This window comes from Microcaecilia unicolor, chromosome 2 (assembly GCF_901765095.1).
Source record: "Microcaecilia unicolor chromosome 2, aMicUni1.1, whole genome shotgun sequence".
Taxonomy (NCBI): domain Eukaryota; kingdom Metazoa; phylum Chordata; class Amphibia; order Gymnophiona; family Siphonopidae; genus Microcaecilia; species Microcaecilia unicolor.
Window position 1 is genome coordinate 107,941,065 of NC_044032.1, and position 23,309 is coordinate 107,964,373.

Consider the following 23,309-nt stretch of genomic DNA (forward strand, 5'->3'; position numbering starts at 1 on the left):
TCGGAGATAAACGCCCATGGAGATAGGCGTTTTCGTTCAATTATACCCCTCCAAGTGCGCCAATTTGGAGCTACCGCCCGGCTACCGCATGGCTCTTGTGGTAATTTTATTTTTGGCACGCATCCGATATGCTTGTCCAAAAAATAATTTTTAATTTCTGGCACACATCCACTACACGCGCCAAGTGGCATTTCACGCACGTAGGTCATTACCGCCCAGTTAACGCGTGAGACCTTACCAGAAAGTCAATGGCTGGCATAAGGTCTCAGACTCAAAATGGACAGACGCCGATTTTTATTTTGCCACACGTCCATTTTTGGCAAAAATTTTAAAAAGCCATTTTTGCAGGCGTGCTGAAAAATGGATCTGCGCGTGCCCAAAACACACGCCTACACTACCGCAGGCCATTTTTCAGTGCACCTTAGTAAAAGGACCCCTTACTCTTCATTTAAACGATATATGGTATTCTCTGTTTCAGTGAGTGCCAGGATGTATCTAGGAAAGACAATTTATTTATTTATTTATTCATTTTAAATATAAATAGCCCGCTTACAGCTTAAGAAACCCAGGGAAAAGAAACAAGGTAGAACTTTCTCAACATTTCTTTATAGTAATCCCTGATTTTCAAGGCATATGCGGTAGCTCTTCAATGACTAAGCCAGGCTTCTAGAATAAACTCATATTGCTGTTTTAAGCAAGAAACCCCTAGTGTTTTCTAATACTCTAATAAAATATGTCAGTATTTTGCATAGAAGATTAATACTTGCAATTTTTTCTCTCGTCAACTAAAAAGTAGTGCTCTTGTGCCCTCCAACCATAAAAAATCCTTTCATTCATTCAAAGTAATCCCTTCAATTAATTTATTTAACACGGTTTACCAATATTTCCATCTAGCATGTAAACGCCATCCACATGACAGTAGGCCCTGAATGAAACCATCACCAAGGATTAATAAACTGTGACAGCTGCCCAAAAGCTTTCATTCTCTTTATTTAAACATCAAATTGCATATTAAAATATAGTTTAATCTCTCCAGAAATTGGTCCAGTTAACTGGGCAGGAATTAGGATAAATGACAGGAGTCATTGTTAGCTTTAATCCAGCCGGCAGCAGTCACTTCAAGGGGCTGATCGGCAAACAGAGCCTGAATAAATGTTAGAGTTCCCCAAGAGCCATTAGGAAATGCACATTATAATTACTCTACTCATCATTCCTCTTCCCATGCGCACATTTCTCAATGGATTCTGTCTCTGGCCTTGAGTTATAAAACACTTTTTTCTGTCACAAGTCTTTTTCAAGAAAAGAAACAAAAGTTGTTAGCCTTCCTTGTTGAGCATGACAAATAGACATTAACCTTTTTGTTTCCTAAGGATATGCAGATGATCTTTGGGAATAGAAATACTGTAAATCATCTTCAATGTTGGTAGTTAAGCAAAGGCATCTTAAGGAGGATGCTCACTGCTGTTTTGTATCTCGAGTTTTGAAAAGATATGTCCAGAACAAACATTTTTGTTTTGATTCACTTCCTGCGCTGTTTTCAGGATCTTTCATTTTATTTTGTTTATTTTTTTTTAGTAATTTTCATTTCAGAGGGCATTGGTATCAAGAGTATGCACTATTTTCCACTCTGTGAACAGTGCATACTAGTGACAACACAGGGGGAAAAGTGTTGGTAGACATTAACTCGTGCCTTCCACGTGCCAAAACGCACTACTGCAGGGTGCTCTCAGGTGCCAGGCGGTAGTTCAGGCATCTGTGCACGCTTCCGCGGAGCATGTCTGGGAGGGGGGCGGAGAATAGGTATGCCCAGCGCTAATCAGTTGGCACAACTACACTGCTGCATGCCAAATGATTAGCGCGTATGCCCTTTGCGCCTACTACATAGTTGTTGCTACAGATTCACACACTAATTGGCAAATTAATGCTCAGCCATTAATAGAAAAAATGTAAATGCGGCCATTTTACAACCACACTAAAAATGGCCTCAGCACACAGGGAAGCCCGTGCGCAGGGCCGACATTAGGGGTGGGCAAACAAGGCAATGGTCCTGGGCCTCCATGTCACTGGGGGGGGGCCCAAACCTGCCTAAAGTTAAAAAAGGGACAATCGGAAAGCAAGCTTTGGCGCCCCCTCCCTAGTGTCTGCCCTGGGCCCCATCACGTCTAGCACCGGCCCTGCCCATACGCTAATCGTAGCACATGGCCCCTTTTAGCGCAGCTTAGTAAAAGACCCCCATGTTTTTTCCTGTCATTTCAGGTTAAAAAGTGTATGAAAACTGATGTACATTCCTAATTTTGAATGGACTTTTTTTTCGGTCTGGTCATGAATTTACTTTGTATGATAATAAAGAGCTGAACTTGCCCCCTTTTCGATGTTCCCAGTCTGGCAAAGTGTCCCCTCAGCTGCAGGAATGCTGTTGGTAACACAGCGGTTACTTTTACTGAGGCACCAGAGCTCTCTACACACTTCCTAGGAAAGAAGGCAGAAATAAGCAAGTTGATCAGAATTAGTTTTCGACAGTTCCAAGTCTTTTCATAAAACAAACTGATCACAGAAACCAATAAAATGGGAAAAGGGGATGGGATTTGATATATCGCCTTTCTATGCTAACAATGGGAGTGGAGGGTTAAATGACCTTCCCACAGTCACAAGGAGTTGCAGTGGGAATCCAGAAGCACCTCTTTCTCCTTCCCATGTTCACACATGTTAGTAAATCTAGCCCTGAGTTTGTTTTGGCCATGATAGAAACAAAATAGAAAACCCCATTAGCACATCAGAAACTAGCCTCTTGATATTCAGCCTATGGTGGTCAGCGGTGTTAAAGCCACTAACAATCGCGGGCTAAATTACACCCAGATATTCAATGACAGGCCTAATTCAGGCATCAGTATTGAATTTCTGGGTTGTGTCACCAGAGATAGGTAGTAATGAAGTACTTGTACTTTGTTACAATACGTAAGTACTTTTAATTATAACGAGTTACTTTTTTTTTTTTTTTGCAATACTTTTACTTGTAATGAGTTACATTTAAAAGCTGTACAAATTTGGAAAGTAGTTTTTTAAAAAAAAAGTATTTTCCATCCCTCTGCTTCTCCCCCTCTACAGGCTTTCCAAGCGATGTCAGACGCAGTTTGCAGCTGATTGGGCCCAAACTTCCAATCCCAAAAACAGAAGAGCTAGGATCAGAAGTTCGGGCCCAATCAGATGCAAGCCAGAGTCTGCCCAGAGCAGCTGTTGATTGGCTACTATTTTGTTGCTGCCTCCCCAGCCTGAACTGCACCTTCATTTTGTGCAGAACCCGCTTAAACTTCCTCAACTGGCACAGGAAGCACTAGTGACGCTGAAGCGAGCCAGGACGAGTGAGAGAAATTGGGCAAGACTGAATAGATGGGGGCATTTGAGTCAACTTTTCAAAATGATTGGGGATGCTAAACCCAATAGAAATTACCCCTCCCTGGACACAGTCAAAGTATTGTGGGTGCTCAAGCACCCACAGAACTGGAACTGATCAGTGTTGGAGTTGGTTATAATTAGGGTTACCATTCGTCCGGATTTCCCCGGACATATCCTCTTTTTGAGGGCATGACCGGGGTGTCCGGCGGGTTGTTTGTCCGGATTTCTGGACAAATGGGCGGGCGGGTGAGCGAGCAGCGCCGTGGGTCTCCCCTTCCCTTACTTACTATCTGCCCTGGTGGTCTAGTGACCTCTTCGGGGCAGGGAAGAGCCCCCTCTTTCCTGCCCGGAGCGCTGCTTTGCCCTTTATCCTTCTCGGTCTTGGCTGGGGATTCAACATGGCCACCGAGAGTTGAAGTCTCGCGAGGCCGCTTCAACTCTCGGCGGCCATTCTGAATCCCCAGCCAAGACCGAGAAGGATGCAGGGCAAGGGCAGGCAGCGCTCCGGGCAGGAAAGATGGGACTCTTTCCTGCCCCAAAGAGGTCACTAGACCACCAGGGCAGTAGATAGTAAGTAAGGGGAGGGGAGGGGAATATGTGACAAGGAGGAAGGGAGGTGACGGGAGGGGAGGTGACGGGGGGGCAGGGGAGGGGAATATGTGACCCGGGGGAGGGGAGGGAAATATGTGACAGGGGGCGGGATGAGGATCCGAAAGGGACGTGGTGTGGGCGGGCAAGGGGTGTGGTGTGGGTGGGCAGGGGCAGGGCAGGGGCGTGACATGTGTCCTCTTTTTCAGAGGACAAAATATGGTAATCCTAGTTATAATGGAAGAAGTGAAGAAGAATGGGGAAAATGACACATGGACAGGAGACCCTTGGATAGAGAGTTAAAAGAAGACAGGAAAGCAGTAACCAAAGACTTGGACCAACACAATTATAACAATTAAAAGGCCAGACAGCAAAGTTAGAAAAAAGAATTCTTTTTAGGATGCAGTAGCCATGTTAGTCCACTTTGAAAGTTAATGAATATAAATAAAAGAGAAATACAAAAAAAATTATAATAAGGTGACCGACTTTATATTGGACTATATATATTTCTAGGATAAGCAGTATAAAACGTATTGCACTGTTTTGGGATCTTGCCAGGTACTTGTAACCTGGATTGGCCACTGTTGGAAACAGGATGCTGGACTTGATGGACCTTCGTCTCTCCCAGTATGGCAACGCTAATTTTCTTATGTTATGTTCTTAAACAGATGATTGTAATCCTAGAATTGGATTTTATAAGAACTGACGTACTGACAACAGGAAAATCCGCAATTTAGTGGCACTTATGCTCCAGGCAAGAATAAAGCTTCTCAGCTCTGCTTTTTTTTTTTGTACTATGACGAGTAATGTTCAGTCTGTCAACTGCATAGGTCCACATTCAAGCAAGATCTTAGATCTAGCCAAAGAGCTCTTTTGTGGGTGACACTGGGAATTGCAAAAAGCCCAATTTAGAGCTAAAATGTTCTTTAGTAGGTGCATCACTATAGAAGAACAGCCAACCTTTAGGTATTAGATTGAACTAAATTATCTGACCTTTAGAAAGAAGCTAAAGACTTGAAGTTTTCTTAAAAATAAATTACCTCTACATGGTTTTGGTGGTCTCCAGGGGGAGTGAAGAGAGAGAGAGAGAGCTAAAGGTAAAGTGCTGCTCTAGTCTTTTGGGAAATACTGCTCTGGATTGGGATATTCTGATTTTGAATGTTTGTTTGTTGGTGTTGCATATTGATGCCTTATATTTAAGGTACATCACTTTGATGCCTTTTATTAATCAGCAGAGTGGCATAAAGATCAATAAATAATATGTTCACATGAATTGAATGTTATACTTTTAGGGGTAAATTCTATATATGGTGCCGAAAAAAAATCAGCGTAACAAAATGCTATTCTATAAGCCATGCTTAAAGTTAGTTGCAGGTTTACAAAATAGCACTGATGCCCGGGAATCATCTCTAACTTTAGGCGTGGCCACTTGCACCAACTAAAACATGGTGCAAAGGTATGCACCTAAATTGGGTGTGTATCCCTCCTTATTCTATAACAATGTGCATAAGTGTTAGGAATGCTCCTGTTCCACCCATGACCCTCCAATTTCTGTATCCTCTTTTTTTTACTCACGCATAAAATTTAGGCACAGATTTAGTTACACCAAGTCTATGGCTGTTGTAACTACAGGAACCATAGACTGAGTTATGCCAGTATTTTATAATGGAATCTAGGCTCCCACCATGTGGCGTGTTATAGAGCTGACCCCTATATTTCTAATTGTCATTCAGTTTTGCAGAAGTATGATAGAAAAGTAATTTGCCAATAACAATCACTTAATGATGTTTACTGGATGTTATTTCTGTAGCTCTCAGTATGATCTTCTAAATAATCAGAAATTTAAAAAAGTACTATAAAACTTCTCTAGTAACTTCAAATAGAAAATCTCTTTTCATATTTCTTTTTCATGTGGCTTTATGCGGTATCTTGAGCTGAGAGCTGTGGTAGCCGTGTTAGTCCACTTTTAAAGGTAATCAATAGAACTAAAACAAAATAAAACATGGAAAAGAAAATAAGATGATACCTTTTTTATTGGACATAACTTAATACATTTTTTGATTAGCTTTCGAAGGTAGCCCTTCTTCGTCAGATTGGAAATAAGCAAATGTTGGTAGATGACAGTATATATAAGTGAAACATCAAAGTATTTCAATGACAGTCTAACAGGATGAGAGTGGATAGGTGAGAGACAGGGAGAGCTGGGTGGATGAGGGACAGGGAGCTGTGCATGGAGATAAGAGGGTGACAAAGCAGTACAATTTTATGGTTTATAATGGGCTAGAAAACCCAGATCTTTGTTAAGTCCTGTCTGGTGGGTGTCAAAATATTTAATCATTCTGACTTCAAAGGTCTTACGTTCCTGTATTGTTTTAAAGTTCCCTTTCAGGATTCTTACCATAAAATCACTGGTACAGTGTTCTGGTTTTGTAAAGTGCAGTCCTACAGAGGTGGGACTGCATGAGCTTTGTTCTGCCTGCTATGTGGGAGAAAAAGGTTTGATTTCTGAGGCCCAGATATATCAACCATACGTAAAAAAATTACAAACGTTAAAGTCCGAACCAAATTTTAAAAAACGAACAATGCTAAAAAAAAACAAGTCGCACAAGTTCGGTGCAGATTTAAAAAGTACAATGTATCAATGATTCGTAATTCTGGTCGGTAATCGGCCCTTAAATCATGCGCAGAGCAGCCAAGCGTTATGCTGGCTGTTCTGCGCATGCCACGAACCGTCAGAACAACAACAACAAAACCCCCACTGCATCACTGAAAAAATAAACATACCTTAAAAAAGGATCAGGAGGGGGCAAAGGCGCTCGTCAGAAGCGTCCTGTATGGACGGCCTTGTCCCCCCCAGATCGCCGCTGTTCCCCGCTTCCACCCTTCACTAAATTAAAAACTGAAAATAGAAAGCTAAACTTTAGCAGCGATGGGCCCCCCTCCCTTCCTGTGTTGATCTTCTTCTTTTCCCAACACTGCTCCGCCTCCCGCCATCCTCCGCCCCTTGCTCCGCCCCCCGAGTTCATCGCCGCCGTTTCCCCCCTCCAAAGGACCCCCTCCGCCTTACCGGCCGTGCAGCGCCTCTCACCTTTGTGTGAAGGCGCTGCACGAGATGAAACCGGATCGTTGCTCCCTTCTGCCTCCACCGACGTCTCTCTCCTTCTTCCTGTGCCCACCCTCCTCTGGCCTGTGTTCATGAGGAGCTGGCTAAACTAAAGGTGGACAAAGCAATAAGGCCAAGGCCGAAGAGCATACATCCGAGGGTACTAAAGGAACTTAGGGAAGTTCTAGTGGCTCCGCTTGCTGACATTTTCAATGCTTCTCTAGAGTCAGGAGTGGTCCCAGAGGACTGTAGAAGAACAGATGTGTTCCCTATCCACAAAGCAGAAGAAAAGAAGATGTTGGGAACTACAGGTTGGTAAGTCTGACTTCTGTGGTAAGTAAATTAATGGAAACACTTTTAAAAGCCATTGACATAGTTCTGCATAGTGGTCAACTAATAAATAAACTGACTGCTCTTAGTATGGGCCCTAAAGTGACTGGCTGGGTTAGGAACTGGTTGAGTGGCAGGTGACAGAGGGTAGTGGTAAATGGAGCTCATTCCGAGGAAAAGGATGTTACCAGTGGTGTGCCACTAGGTTCAGTTCTTGGAATGGTTCTTTTTAACATTTTTGTAAGCAATATTGCTGAAGGGCTGTCTGGTAAGGTCTGCCAAAATCTGAAATAGGGTAGACACCCCTGATGGTGTGGATAACATAAGGAAGGATTTAGCAAAGCTAGAGAAATGGTCTTGAATTTGGCAGCTTAAATTTAATGCTAAAAAATGCAGGGTTATGCATTTGGGCTGCAAAAACCTGAGGGAATGATACAGTTTAGGAGGTGAAGAACTTTTGTCCACAAAAGAGGTGTGGTGGCCAAACAGGTAGAAAAGGCGATGGTGAAAGCTAGAAGGATGCCTGGGTGCATAGGGAGAAGAAAGGCCAGTAGGAAAAAGGTAGTGATGATGTCCCTGTATGAGACTCTGGTGAGAACTCAATTAGAATATTGTGTACAATTCTGGAGACTACACCCTCAAAAAGATATAAACAGGATGGAGTTGGTCCAGAGGGTAGCGACTAAAATGGTCACTGGTCTTCATCATGAAGTGTATTGGGACAGACTTAAAGATGTCAATATGTGTACTTTGGAAGAAAGGTGGGAGAGGGAAGATATGATAGAGACATTTAAATACCTCTGTGCCATAAATGCACAGGAGGCAAGTCTCTTTCAATTGAAAGGAAGCTCTGGAACAAGGGGACATAGGATGAAAGTGAAAGAGGAAAGAATTAAACTGATGAAATACTGCTTCATGGAAAGGGTGGTAAATTCATGGAACGGCCTGCTGCTGGAAATGGTGGAGACAAAAACAGTATCTGTATTCAAGAGAGCTTGGGACAAGTACATAGGGATCTCTAAGGAAGTGATAGGGAGAGTAGATGGATGGGCAGGCTGGATAGGCCATATGGAGGGGCATAATCGAATGCAAACACCCATCTCCCTGGGCATTTATCTCCGAGGACGGGTCCGTGAAGGGGCGGGCCAGACCGTATTTTCGAAAAAGATGGGCGTCCATCTTTTGTTTCGATAATACGGTTTGTGCCAGGCAAATGCATCGGATTTGGATGGATTTGAACTGGGCGGTATCGGTTTTCAGTGATAATGGAAACCGAAGGCGCCGAGCTCAAAAACAAACAAATCCAAGGCATTTGGTCGTAGGAGGGGCCAGGATTCGTAGTGCACTGGTCCCCCTCAAATGCCAGGACACCAACCAGGCACCCTAGGGGGCACTTGTAACAATTAAAAAAAAATTAAAATACCTCCCAAGTCCATAGCTCCCTTACCTTGGGTGCTGAGCCCCCCAAATCCCCCCCAAAACCCACTGCCCACAACTCTACACCATTACCATAGCACTTATGGCTGAAGGGGGGCACCTAGATGTGGGTACAGTGGGTTTTGGGGGTGGTTTGGAGGGCTCCCATTTAGCAGCACAAATGTAACAGGTAGGGGGGGATGGGCCTGGGTCCACCTGCCTAAAGTCCACTGCACCCACTAACAACTGCTCCAGGGACCTGCATACTGCTGTGATGGAGCTGGGTATGACATTTGAGGCTGGCATACAGGCTGGAAAAAAAGTTTTTAAACTTCTTTTTTTTTGGTGGGAGGGGGTTAGTGACCACTGGGGGAGTCAGGGGAGGTCATCCCCGATTCCCTCCGGTGGTCATCTGGGCAGTTGGGGCACTTTTTGAGGACTTGTTCGTGAAAAAAAAGGGTCCAAAAAAGTGACCCAAATTCTCGCTTCTGGTGCCCTTCTTTTTTCTATTATTGGCCGAGAGCGCCCATCTCTCCTCAGCCGATAAACACACCCCAGTCCCGCCTTCACCACGCCTCCAACACCCCCCCATCAACTTTGTCTGTTCCCGCGACAGACTGCAGTTGGAGGCGCCCAAAATCGGCTTTCGATTATACCGATATGGACGCCCATGAGAGAAAGGCGCCCATCTCCCGATTTGGGTCGAAATATGGGTGTCTTTCTCTTTCGAAAATAAGCTGGATGGTCTTTATCTACCTATATTTTTCTGTATTTCTATGTTCTTAAGAAAGCTTGCAATTAACTCTCAGGTCTAAGATACATACTTATCCTGTTAATGAGGATAGAGGTTCTTATTAGTTTCAGATGGTTTATACATGGTAACAACTAGAAATAGCAGTGTGTTTTTATTAGCAAAAAAGGTGCCGGTACTCAAATACTAAGCCACCCTTCAGGGGTGAGGTGATCACTGATGGACCCATCCCACAATAGTCAGGCCCCCTGCAACCAGTCACAGAATCTATGACAAGGCAGAATTGGTGTGTAGAGCCTGAGCTCTTTCATTACAACTTGGGGTCCATGGGTCAATTTTAGCAGACAGTGGAAAAGGTGCCGGTACTCAGTACCCCCAAGTACCCCCTCAATAAAAGCCCTGAGAAATAGTCATTAACAAAGCAGATGTTTCCACTGTGCACTTCTAGCTAGAGTTAAGCAAACATTGATACTTAAATATATTCTTTACCTTGTAATATAAACAATCAGCTAGGATTGAGAAAAATGATTAATTACAGCAAAATAAACTGCCAGATGTACAGAGCTGTTTCTTTGACATCCACTGGGGCCTTACTAATTATAATGAAACTTTTAAAAAATCAATTTCTTATTTTTCATTTTAATATATAGAAATAAAACAAAACATAAAAATAAAATTAGATGATACTGTTTTTATTGGACTAGCTTAATACATTTCTTGATTGATTAGCTTTCAACGGTAACCCTTCTTCTTCAGATCAGAAATTAGACTTTTTCGTGGATAGGATTCTTTTAACAGTAATAAATAAATAAAATTGCAGCAGGATTTTACTGTTTTAAGTGTGTCTGCAAAAATATATGCAATTTTCAAAAATTCTTCTCTTGTCAACATTCCAAAGCATCTAACACATCGGAAAAGAATAGAAAATGATCCTTAGAAACCTGAATGTTCTTATAACTAATGAATAATTCCATAGAAGAGAAATTAATTGGGTTACTGGAAAGAGGATACTGGTACCAAACAATCTTAAAACAATGAAAAAGGTAGGCTATGAATGTTACTGCATTTCACATTGGACTACATTCTATAAATGGCACTGTAAAAATCTGCATGGAAAAAACCTACGCTTAGTACTATTCTATAACCCATGGCTAACGTTAGGCTGGGTTATAGAATACGCGTAGCAGCCGGACCTGCAACTAAATTTAAGCTCAACCATTTACACCAAGTAAAACCTGATGTAAATTCCTGTGCCGGATCGGACATATTCTATAACATTGTGCATAATTTCTAGAAATGCCCACGACCCATCCATGCCCCTCTTATGGCCACACCCCTTTGAGATCCACCCATTATAGAATTTACATGCACCATTTTACAGAATAAGTTGTGCATGTAAATGAGTGTGGGCTGTGTGTATGTATGGGGTGTGTGTAAGCTCTGGTACTGCATTGGGGTTTGGGCTAGAGAGCTGCACGGGAACAGGGTTTGCGGGAATCCCGCGGAACCCGCTGGATTCCCGCAGGGACAGAAGCAGTTCTGTGGGGTTCCTGTGGGGTTCCTGTGGGGTTCCCGCGGGGACGGAAGCAGTTCCTGTGGGGTTCCTGCGGGGATGGAAGCAGTTCTTCGGGGTTCCCATGGAAGTGTAAGCTACACCTGCACCAGCCTCTCATCTACCAAGTACCAAGTTCTTTGAGTGCTGTCTCCTCCTCCTTGCTTTAACAGCACAAATGTGGTAGAGACACAAATGATGATGGAATTCAAAAAGGCATGGGATGAACACAGAGGATCTCTAATTAGAAAATGGAAGTTATAAAAAACCTAACCTCAAATGGCTACATGTGTGTGGATGTGTAAAGTAATGCTTAGATGGCGACTCTAGCTGTGATTAACTAGGGCCAATACCAGGCAGACTTGTATGGTCTGTGTCTAATATATGGAAGTCTGGTTTAGGATGGGCTGGAAAGGGCTTAGACAGCAACTTCAGTGGCTGGAACATAAGGACAGTTCTGGACAGATTTTTACGATCTGTGTCCCACAAATGAGAAGACGCATAGACTGGAGTGGGCTTCAACGACAACTCCAGCAGTTGGAACATAAGGATAGGGCCAGATAGACTTCTATGGTCTATGTTCCAGAAACACAAAAGAAAGACCATAATCTTATAACATCACACTCATTAATTTAATCATGAATTGATAATGAGTGTGACTATTGGGCAGGCTGGATGGATCATTCAGGTCTTTATTTGCTGTCACTTACTATGTTACAATTAATCCTCTTTGCTCCCAGGCTGATGAGCAGACCTCAGCTCTGACACAGTGAGGGAGCTGACTGGAATTTTCTTTTTATGTACCATTAAATTCTTGCGGGGACAGGTGGGGATGGGTTAAATTCTTGCGGGGACGGGTGGGGACGGGTTGGGATGGGTTACATTTTTGCGGGGATGGATGGGGATGGGTAAGATTCCATTGGGGACGGGTGGGGATGGGTAAGATTCCAGCAGGGATGGGCGGGGATGGGTAAGATTTCTGTCCCCGTGCAACTCTCTAGTTTGGGCACTGTCTTTAAATTGTGTGGTGTGGGGGTCTGGCTGGAGGGCCTCCTTCACCTGTCAGCAATGTTTACTTCTGCTTTTTTATTTGTTTTGAGACCATGTTGAAACTGGCAACTGCTACACTGAATGTTGATGGGTTCAACTCCTCTGTGAAGAGGACTAAGGTTTTGGCTATGCTGCGTAAGGCTGGAGTGCGGGAGGTGCAATACTCTACTTTCAGTGGGAGGCAAAGAGGAGTTGCTATTTTGATTTACAAGCAACTCCGTTTTCAAGTCCATAAAGCCCTGCAGGACAAAGAACGAAGATATGCTATATTATTGGGTGAATTGTGGGGGACAGAGGTTATTACTATGTTCTGTTTATGCGGCTAACATCTACAGCCATGAGTTCTTTTCAGACCTGGTGGGTCAATTTGCCACATATCCAGATTACACATGCCTCTTTGGGGGAGACTTTAACATAACCGTTAATGCCGTGGTGGACTGTAAAACCCCTAAAATGGCAAGTAAAGATCATAAGGGGAAGGGGATGAATTTTCTTATGCAACAGCTTGGCGTTCTGGATGTGTAGCATATTTTGCATCCCTCTGAGTCTGACTTTACTTTTTATTCTCATGCTCATAATATTTATGCCCGTTTAGATTGCTTATTGTTTGCCCAGAGTGTACATTCTAAGGTACATTCTAAGGTGGACATTGCTGTAACCACAGTTTCTGATCATGTTCCAGTAATAGCTACCCTAAATTTCTTGAAGAAGGAACAGGATATTGTCTGGATGCTCCCGTCTCATCTGTATCAAGATGCTGAGTTTCATTCCTACCTTAGGGCAGTGGCGTTCCTTGGTTGGCTGCCACCTGCGGCGGTTTGCCGCTGCACACCCCCTCCCCCGAGTGCAGTGTCATCCTCCCCTGGGGTGCAGCACGACACCCCCCCCCCGGGTGCAGCATCCCCCGGCACATCACTGTTGTCGTCCCCCCGCCGCATCACCTCCAAGCCCCCCCCCCCCCCCCGGTGTATTCTTCTTACCTGAAGGTGCTGGGAACAGCTGCACAGCTGTTGGCTCTGCTGGTTCCCTGCTTCCTCTGCCCGAGAACAGGAAGTAACAGCAGAGGGAGCGGGGAACCAGTGGAGCTGACAGCCGCGCGGCTGTTCCCTGCACTCACCCTGCAGCGTGCACCCTGGTTGGACTGCCTCCACCACCCTGCCCTCGGTATGCCACTGCTTAGGGCAAAATGGCAGGAATCTGAGGCTACTAATTCTCCCAATGATGTGAGCCCTGTAATGTACTAGGAGGCCTCAAAGGCGGTACTCAGGGGTCATATTTTAGCATATCAAGCCCAAATGAAGAGGAATAGAGATGGGAGAATGCTCTCGCTTTCTAAGGAGTACCAGTGCATGTTTGCTGTCTGGATCCCTCTTCTAAACAGAAATTTGTGGTATGCCTGGGGAGGCAAGACTGGGAGACTCCTGGCAAGCTTGGTGCGACCCCATCACAAAAGGCAATTGATTACTAGTATTAAAATACACAGGGAGTGAGGCATGTGGCTCTATTCCAGATTTTCTGCCAGTTTGTCTCTTTTTATGAAAACTTATATAGTGAAGGGTCTGTGGATGAGACTGCTCGGGCCTAATTCTTTGAGGGGTTGCAGCTTCCCTAGTATAGTATAGCTTAGTTACAGGATTTGGGCAGACCTATAGCCCCAGTGGAACTCCAGTCAGCCATTAAACGTCTTAAATTGACTAAGGCAGCTAGACCTGATGGACTCAGCCCTGAATATTATAAAATTCTTGGTGATTTGGTGATGCCCCATTTGGGGAATATGTGTAATGGGCTGTTGACCAATCAGGCTACTAAGCAGCCCAATGTGGCTCATGTAATCCTTCTTCCTAAATCTGGCAAGGATCCAGAACTGCTGGAATCCTACAGACCCATAAACTTGCTCAATCAGGATATTACACTGATGGTAGCTATCTTGGCAAGTAGCCTTAATAAGTAACTTCCGTTAGTTATTCACACAGATCAGGTAGGTTTTATTCCAGGGCACTACGCGTCTATGAACTTATATAAGATAATGATGGCTATCCCAAGAGAATAGGGGGCAGGACAATCAGGCTGTTATAGCTAGTCTAGATACAGAAAAAGCCTTTGATAGTGTGCTTTGGCTGCATTTCTTCTGGGTTAGGGATAAATTTGGCCTTACAGGCAATTTTGTAGGCTGGATCCGAGAACTGTATACTCAATCACAGACCCAGCTAATGATCAATGGGAAACTGTCAGTATCTATTAATTTATTGATACTGGGGGGCGTGTCAAGATGGCACCGAGAGCGGAGGTTTGGTAAGCTGCTCCAGCTTAGCCTCGGAAATCTTTCTTTTTTTTTTCCTCCTATTGAAAATGCCTCATTCGAAATGGAAAGGGGTCATCCGGATAGTTCCCTCACCTACTGGTATGTCCACGCCGAGGCCAGGTCTGGAGCACTTTTTCCCTGCTCTCCCTCGTGGAATTAGCGGGTTGGAGTCCATAGCGGGAGGAGCCGGTGAAGCGGCAATCTCACTGGAAACGGAAACATCTCTATCCCCCCCCCCCCCCCCCGCCGGACTCTATGATTCCTCCGTGCCCTGCGCACACAGCGAGTGGAAAGGGGAACCCATCGCAAGCCGGAAAGGAAGTAACAGCAGCAGCGGGGAAAGAACCGGAGGTCAGCCTAGGTCAGATATGGCTGAAGTTGCTGGATATAGATAAAACCTTGCAGCAGTTTTCTATGGAGGTAAAAACTTAGAATACCACTGTACAAGAATTGAAGGACTCCATAGAAGTTGTTAAACAAGATTTTTCCTCTAAGATAGAGACTTTACAGAAAGAGATGACTCAAATTACAGAATTTAAAATGGCTGCAATAAAAGATAATATGGAATTAAGAAGAAAATTAGAGCAAATGGAGAACTTTAACAGAAGACTAAATCTTCGTCTACTTAATTTTCCTAAATTAGCAGGGATTCCCCCATTAGAAATTTTTACAAGATTTTTGAGAGAAAATTTGAATTTTCCACATGAGGCAATCCCGCCATTAAATAAAATATATTATATACCTAATACAATTAAAAAAGTAGAAGGAGAGAAATCAATGGATTTAAATAATATTACAGCCATTTTGGAACAATCTTTAGAAAAGGCAACCGAAAGAGCAACGTTGATTGTTTCTTTTGTCTTCCAGCAAGATTTGAACTCAGTAATGAGACTTTATTTCAAAACTACAAATCGCATATTTGGAGGACAAAAAATCTGGATTTATCCAGATGTGACTAAGATTACCCAACAAAAAAGAAAATTGTTTCTTTCTATGAGGTCTAAAACAATAGAAATAGGCGGATCCTTCCTTCTTGCGTACCCATGTAAATGTGTTGTAAGGTTAAGTCAAACAAAATATGTGTTCTTTAATCCTGATCAGCTTAAATCTTTCCTAGACTCAAAACAACGATAGAGACTTTGTAGGAGTAAAACAAGAATGTAGGCGGCATCAATTTCTTTCTTTATTAATTTAGAGATAATACAATGTAATCTTCACAAATTCCAACCCCCCCTTCCTTTATTGAGGTCTAATGAAGCTAAATGATATGCTACCATTGAGGAAAGTAAATTCCTGTATGTTTAGTTTGTTTCCAATGCTGTATTTCACTTAGCAGTTTTTATGTCTGTTTAAGTTGCAAAAATTCAAAAATAATTTTTTTATTGAGGGTCACTAGACAGGGTTGTCCTTTTCCCCTTTTGGTTTTTCTTTTGGTTTTGGACCCATTAGTGGCTAAGATCCAGCAGGCTACCAATATGCAATGTATCCAACTACGACAGTTTGAGACTCATCTGAGTATGTTTGTGGATGATATGTTTTCATATGTGAACCGAGCCCCTGACAATTTGGGGAAGTTTTTCTTTTATGTCCATCAATTTGGAACTTTTTTTGGATCTCTGAGTTAATTGTGATAAATCTGATGTCTTTCCCTTGAAAGGGGATGAGCCAGAACTCTGGCAACAGAGGTTCCCTATTAGTTCTATTACTACCAACCTGAAGTATTTGGTTATATTTCTGAACCCCTCTACAGAAGTGATGTACCAACGCAACACTCAATACTATTGAAAAAATTAAAAATTTATGTTTGAAATGGGATGATCTTCCACTGTCTTTTCTGGGATACTTATGATTCCTAAGTTGCTCTACTTCCTTCAGGCTTTGCCTATTTTGGTGAAGCGGAAGGAAGAACTGACATTGCGCTCTGTCTTTCATAAATTCATTTGGAGAATTGGAGCGGTATGGATTGGGTATGCCAAGCTAATTTTGGATAAGCATCAGTGGGGTACCAATTTCATGGATCTTTACATTTACATTGTTGCTGCATTACTCTGTTGGATTTATAAACTGATTACTGGGGTTCAGCACTTTTTCCCTCTAGAGATGGTGAAATCTTGGTGTGGATCTTATTCGCCTATCAATTTGATCCACCAGGATTCTGTACAGTCCGGGGATTTTAAACCTAAAGTCACCTTTTTGAGACCTTTTCAACTTGCCTGGACGTGGTGGTTTCAGAGGTAGGGGAAGATATTTAGAGCATCCCCATTCTTGAGTTTAGTGGGAAATTCGGATTTTCCACCAGGGACTGGAATTTCCCCTTTTCAGCTCTGGGAACAGTGAGGTTGCTCCACCTTTTTTCAGATTAATCCGTCACTATTATGATAGTTTGGTCCATCGTTATGGTGATACTTGGGCAGGCTTTGCACTGGATTTCTAATTTGCCATACAACCTCCTTTTTTTAATCGGCTGTCTACCTGCTGGAAGTTGGTATGGGATACCGCTGACAGGCAGGGTATTCTGTGTTTACAAGGGCAGTGGGAAACAGATGTAGTTTCTGAACCTCAGTTTATGGGGATTTTTGCTGACACATTTGTTTTGCTTAAAACTGTGGACCTGCAAGAGACACAATACAAGATTTTGCAAAGAGCAAAGGGGAATGGGGGACAATGTTGCATTTTGGGAAGATGCTAATTGTGTTAAATGTAAAATTCATGTGGGGTCACTCCTTCACTCCTTTCTTCAGTGGCCCAAGCTTGCAGTGTGGTCCCCAGCTCTTGCCTCTTTAGAACAGATCATACAACAGGTGGTGTCCTGGGATTATAGTTCCTTGCTTTGGGGGCACCAGCAGGGTCATATATTTCAGCATATTTCTTTGTCCACCCACAAATTTGTGAGTATTGCATTAGTGCTCATTAAAAAAGTAATCTTGCAATACTGGGCCTCAGAAGACAGCCCTCCCATAGATCTTTGGTGTCAAAGGTAAGGGATGTTGCAGCTCTTGAAGTTTGGAGACAGAAAAGAAAACAGAATACTCCAGATCACCTTAGATACATTAGTCTATGGCAGCATTATCTGGAGGGGTCCCAGGTGTAGTCTGAGTGCTCCCAAGCCTTGTCTGGAGATAGATGCCTCCATCTATATTTCTGCTAACCAGTGTTTAATAGGGTGTATGTCTGGAAAGTGTATGGGAGGGATGCTTCTTGAGGGGAGCGTGGGTATGTGGATCTTGCGGCTGTTGGGTGTGAGTGGGAAGGGCTGATTGAGCGAGGGCTTTCTAATGGAAATGTGACAAAGAAATATACACAGTGAGCTTGATGTTTAGTTTTCTCTGCTTGACCTTGGTTACATGCTTTGCAGCAAGATTCCCGTGTTCTATCCTGCTTATAATCGAAAGAGAAAAACGCCTATATTGCGACCCAACTCGGGAGATGGGCATCTTTCTCCCGTGGGTGCCCAAATCGGTATAATCGAAAGCCGATTTTGGGCGTTTCCAACTGCAATCCGTCGCAGAAACGGGTAAAGTTGATGGGGGCGTGACGGAGGCGTGGTGAAGGCGGAACTGGGGTGTGGTTATCGGCCGAGGAGAGATGGGCGTCTTTAGTTGATAAAAAAAAAGGCATTTTTACCGCGATTTTGGGTCACTTTTTGTGGACCCTTTTTTCACGAACAAGTCCCAAAAAAGTGCCCCAACTGCCCAGATGACCACTGGAGGGAATCGGGGATGACCTCCCCGGACTCCCCCAGTGGTCACTAACCCCCTCCCACCAAAAAAACCCCACTTTAATAACTTTTTTTCCAGCCTCTATGCCAGCCTCAAATGCCGTACCCACCTCTATGACAGCAAAATGTGTTCTATCCTGTAACAGCCTTTCCCTGGTTCTGATGTGGCTCTTGGGTGAGTGTGACACCTTTTCTGTTATGCGCACTGCAGAGTCACATCAGCAATGCATTGTGGTGGATGTAGGGTATTGGGCTCCGTGATTCCACTAGCTTGTGGCAAATGCTCACGATGTTGGTAGTTGGTAGGTTCTACTCTCATGGTGCTTTTTCCCCTGCTTACTGGGTCAGAGTGTGCCCTGTTTTGTTTCCAGTAGTCCATGAGGTAGTGGCCATTTTTGTAAGCCAGTTTTAGATCCCTTTCACGTGTTAGCCATGTTACAGAACTTAGTTCTTACCTTGAATGTGGCTGAACGAGGGCATTGTACACCATTCTGCCAGCTCTGACCTACTGCTCATCTCAGTACCAGGGAGACTCGTTGCCAGTGGGGCACAACCTCTGATCTGCAGTTAACTGTGAGTAAGCATGCTTATTCCAATAAAGGACGTTTTCGGAGAGATTAGTCTTCAGGTGTCAACTGGTGTGCCAAGGTTATATAGCAGCAACAAGTCCTAGAGGCCTGCGTGTATGCAGGTCCCTGGAGCACTTTTAGTGGGTACTGCAGTGCACTTCAGCCAGGTGGACCCAGGCCCATCCCACCCTATCTGTAACACTTGTACTGGTAAATGAGAGGTCTCCAAAACCCACTGTACCCACATGTAGGTGCCCCTTTCACCCCTAAGAGCTATGGTAGTATTGTACATTTGTGGGGGAGGGGGGTTGGGTGCTCAGCACCAGTGAGTGGTAAGGGAGCTATGCAAGTGGGAGCGTTGTCTGAAGTCCACCGAACTGACCTCTAGGGTGCCCAGTTGGTGTCCTGGCATGTCAGGGGGGCGAGTGTACTACGAATCGTAGTCCCTCCCATGACCAAATGGCTCAGATTAGGACGTTTTTGAGCTGGGCGTTTTTAGTTTCCATTATTGCTAAAAAAAACAAACGCCCAGCTGAAAAATGTCCATTTTTTCGAAAATACGGTCTGTCCCGCCTCTTCACGTACCTGTTTTCGGACATAGACGCCCATGGAGATAGGCGTTCGTGTTCGATTATGCCCCTCCACATGTACAGTTTTTCTGCTTTGGCGGGGTACTGGCTCATTACCAAGAGCTTTTTTCATGTATCTGTTAATGCTGTTTAATTCATTGTTCACAAATTAAAATAAATATTACAAAAAAGAAGAAGCCTAGGCTCCTTTATAGAATAGGTTTCTACTGCACAGCCTTAGGGCACCTAAATTTGATCATCGGTTGTGTGTTGCATTTCTCTGTGGTCACAATTAGTACCCCACTGTGAGGTAACTTGAATGTACAGATAAGTCTCTGAATAAATAAATAAATAAAGTGCCCCACCAGTGACAATTCTATAACTGGGTATCTCCAACTAGGTGCCCAGAGGGCGAATAGAAGGAGTCTATTCTATGAAAGAACTTAAGTGCCTAAGTTCCATTATAGAATATTAGTGTAACGAGCTATCAACATGACCAAAATGTAGACCCTCAGACGCTAGCTGAAAGTTGGTGTAAATGTGCGCACCTAAGTGGGACAGGGACGTACAAAACAATGTTTTTGGTAAGTTACGCAGTAAGTGGGAGCCCTGCCTACGTCCGGTCCATGCTCTGCCCTTGTCTATACCCTCTTGCAATAAATATGTGCTATGTAAGTTGAGAAAGGATTTGCAGAATAGCATTTAGGTACCATACTATTATTCAAAATTGTCAAAACACATGTGGACTGTGAAAAATTGTAGGAAGACCTTAGGAAACCGGAAGACTGGGCATACAAATGGCAGATGAAATTTAATGTGGACAAATGCAAAGTGATGCACATTGGGAAGAATAATCTGAATCATAGTTACCTATTGCTCGGGTCGACCTTAGGAGTCATTGTAGACAATACACTGAAATCTTCTGCCCAGTGTGTGGCGGCGGCCAAAAAAGCAATCATGATGCTAGGAATTATTAAGAAAGGGATGCAAAATAAGATCAAGAATATTATAATACCTCTGTATCACTCCATGGTGTGACCTCTCCTTGAGTACTGCATTTAATTCTGATCATCATATCTCAAAAAAGATATAGTGGAATTAGAAAAGGTTCAAAGAAGAGCGACCAGATGATAAAGGGGATGGAACTCCTCCCATATGAGGAAAGACTAAAGAGGTTAGAGCTCTTCAGCTTGGAAAAGAGACGGCTGAGAGGGAGTATGATAGAGGTCTACAAAATCCTGAGTGGTGTAAAATAGGTAAAAGTGAATCGATTTTTCACTCTTTCGAAGAGTACAAAGACCAAGGGACACTCTATGAAATTAAATGGAAATATTTTAAAACAAATAGAAGGAAATGTTTTTTCACTCAAAAAATAGTTACACTCTGGAACTCAGTGCTGGAGGATGTAGTAACAGTGGTTAGCGTATCTGGGTTTAAAACAGTTTAGACAAGTTCCTGGAGGAAAAGTCCATAGTCTGTTATTCCTCTGTTATTGAGATGGACATGGGGGAACCCACTGCTTTTCCTGGGATCAGTAGCATGGTATGTTGCTACTAATCTGTTGGAAGCAGGATACTGGGCTAGATGAACCATTGGTCTGACCCAGTATGGCTATTCTTATGTTCTTATGTACTAGCATTTATGTTAACAAGCGCATATATATGCACAAATGGTAGTGTTCTAAACATTTAAATGTACAGCATGTGTAAATGTGAACACCTAAGTGACAGAATTGCCCTTCATATATTCTGCCCTCCAGGGAAACACTAGACTGCTGTTGCCTTTAGGTCTTTCATCCTAGACTAAAGCACTTCCCCTACTCCCATTATCCCATTAACAGATGTTTCTAATAAACCAGTTGGAAAAAGGTCCAAGATCACTGTTCTGGAAAGGTCAGGCTAGAGCTGCTACCAAGTTACTGATGTTATGTTGCACAAAAGAAATACTAGGAGTTGACCCAATGGCCCTTCTCCAGGTTTTTTTGTGTTCAGTGGCTAACAGATATGGATAATGTATGTCCTTATTGTGACTTCAAACAGCTTAATTAGACAGAGAAGGGTATATAATGCACTTTACAAGGAGATTATAATGATCTTAATTAAATTTGTATGCATGATATCTCGATATTGGAAAATATATACACATGGATATTAGAAATATATCAAAACACATTAATCACATCTGTGACCATTGATTAAGGACATTTACTATAGGTGACATGGAGCAGCTGTTAGGCTTTGGAAATTTGGGTTTTGCATGTACGGAAAGAAAATTAAATTTTGTAATTTTAATGCAGCACAGCAATCTTTGGGTGTCACGTTAAAAGGCTAATATGCCATTGCATAGCACTTATGCACTGACAGTTTTGCAATAACACCTACACAGCATGTTTTTAATGCATAACGATGGCTGATTAATTTATAGAGAAAGTTGGAATTACTTAACTCAACGGGACAGTATTAGTCTTTTTCAGCAGAACTATAAACATTTCAAGTCACAACTTGTTTTTCATCAGAGTCATTATTAGTAGTTTTCACTCACATTTTCTACAGTCACCCTCTAGTGAGATCATAATAGAATTCTTTAAAATTACTGTCTAGCACCCTCCAACAGCTAATAATTTTCTGCTTCGAAAAATATCTCTGGCATGGCTGTGGCAGCCACGTGTCATGTTAACTTGGATTAATCCCACTGCTGTAAAATCATAATAAATGAAATGCCAGAAGAAGTAACGATAACACCCTAGAATGTTCCAAAACCAATTAAAAAATATAAACAAAGTTGTCATTACAGTATGCAGGGTAAGCTGGGAAAGCCTCCCAGCCACTGCGTTTGCCAGCTAACCACTCAGCTGCAAGCATCAACATGATATATACTTTTCTTCTGAAACAAACAATGATTTGAGGGATAGACATAACCAAGTACAAATAAATCATCATCCAAATGAACAATATAATGGAAATTTTCCTTCTTCTGTAATCTCTTTTCTGCAATGTTAGGGAGCTGTTTGACTGCCTCCACAAATTTGTTTCAATCACAAAGTTCAAGCTAATGCAGTCAAGACTTTATCAAGAGGCATCCCAGCCCCTGAAGCACAAACCTCTCAAAGCCTATGTCAGGAAACAGAAGTGCAGAGAAGGCCTTCAAAAAGTGGAATGGAATTATTTATTCTCCCTATTGGAGGGAGGGAATGTTTGGGGGGTGGGTTAGGGCATTGCAGATGGTGCCCGGAGCAGTGGTGATTGTCAACAAATCACCTGGACCAGATGGTGTACACCCCAGAGTACTTAAAGAGTTCACAAATGAAATTGCAGATCTACTATTGGTAACCTGTAACCTGCCATTAATATCATCCATAGTATGTGAAGATTGGAAGGTGGCCAACACAATGCCAATTTTTAGAAAGGGCTCTGGGGTGATCTAGGAAATTACAGACTAGTAAGCCTGATGCCAATGCTGGGCAAAACAGTAGAAATTATTGTAAAGAAAAATTACTGAACACATAGAAAAGTGTGGTTTAATGGGACAGGGTCAACATGGAATCAGCAAAAGGAAGTCTTGCCTCACCAATTTGCTACATTTTTTTGAAGAACTGAATAAACATATAGATAAAGGTGAGCTAGTTGATGAAATGTATCAAGATTTTCAGTACGTTTTTGACAAAGTCCCTCATGAGAGACTCCTGAGAAAATTTAAAAGCCATGGGATAGGAGGCAATGTTCTGTTGTGGACTAGGAATTCCTTAAAAGACAGAAAACAAAGAGCAGACATAAATTTACACAGGTGATCAATTCTCCAACCCACGAAAAGGGTCACATACTAGACCTGGCATTCTACAAAGGGGTGGATATTCCAGAATTCTGGGATGACAGTATTGAAATAACATCCCTATCATGGTCAGACCATTTTCTAATTAAATTCTCCCTAAGTGACCACCTGAAACAAATGGCACCTCCCAGAGTTTGGAA

General features: G+C 43.0%; 1 protein-coding gene across 1 annotated transcript in view; it reads right to left on the bottom strand.

The window, feature by feature from the left end:
- ADAMTS6 (ADAM metallopeptidase with thrombospondin type 1 motif 6) overlaps window positions 1-23,309 on the bottom strand; it is a 648,820-nt gene that overhangs the window by 205,095 nt on the left and 420,416 nt on the right. Inside the window, exon 12 of the mRNA XM_030193183.1 lies at window positions 2,362-2,469. Within this exon, the coding sequence (XP_030049043.1) occupies window positions 2,362-2,469 (108 nt within the window). The remainder of the gene's footprint in view (window positions 1-2,361; window positions 2,470-23,309) is intronic.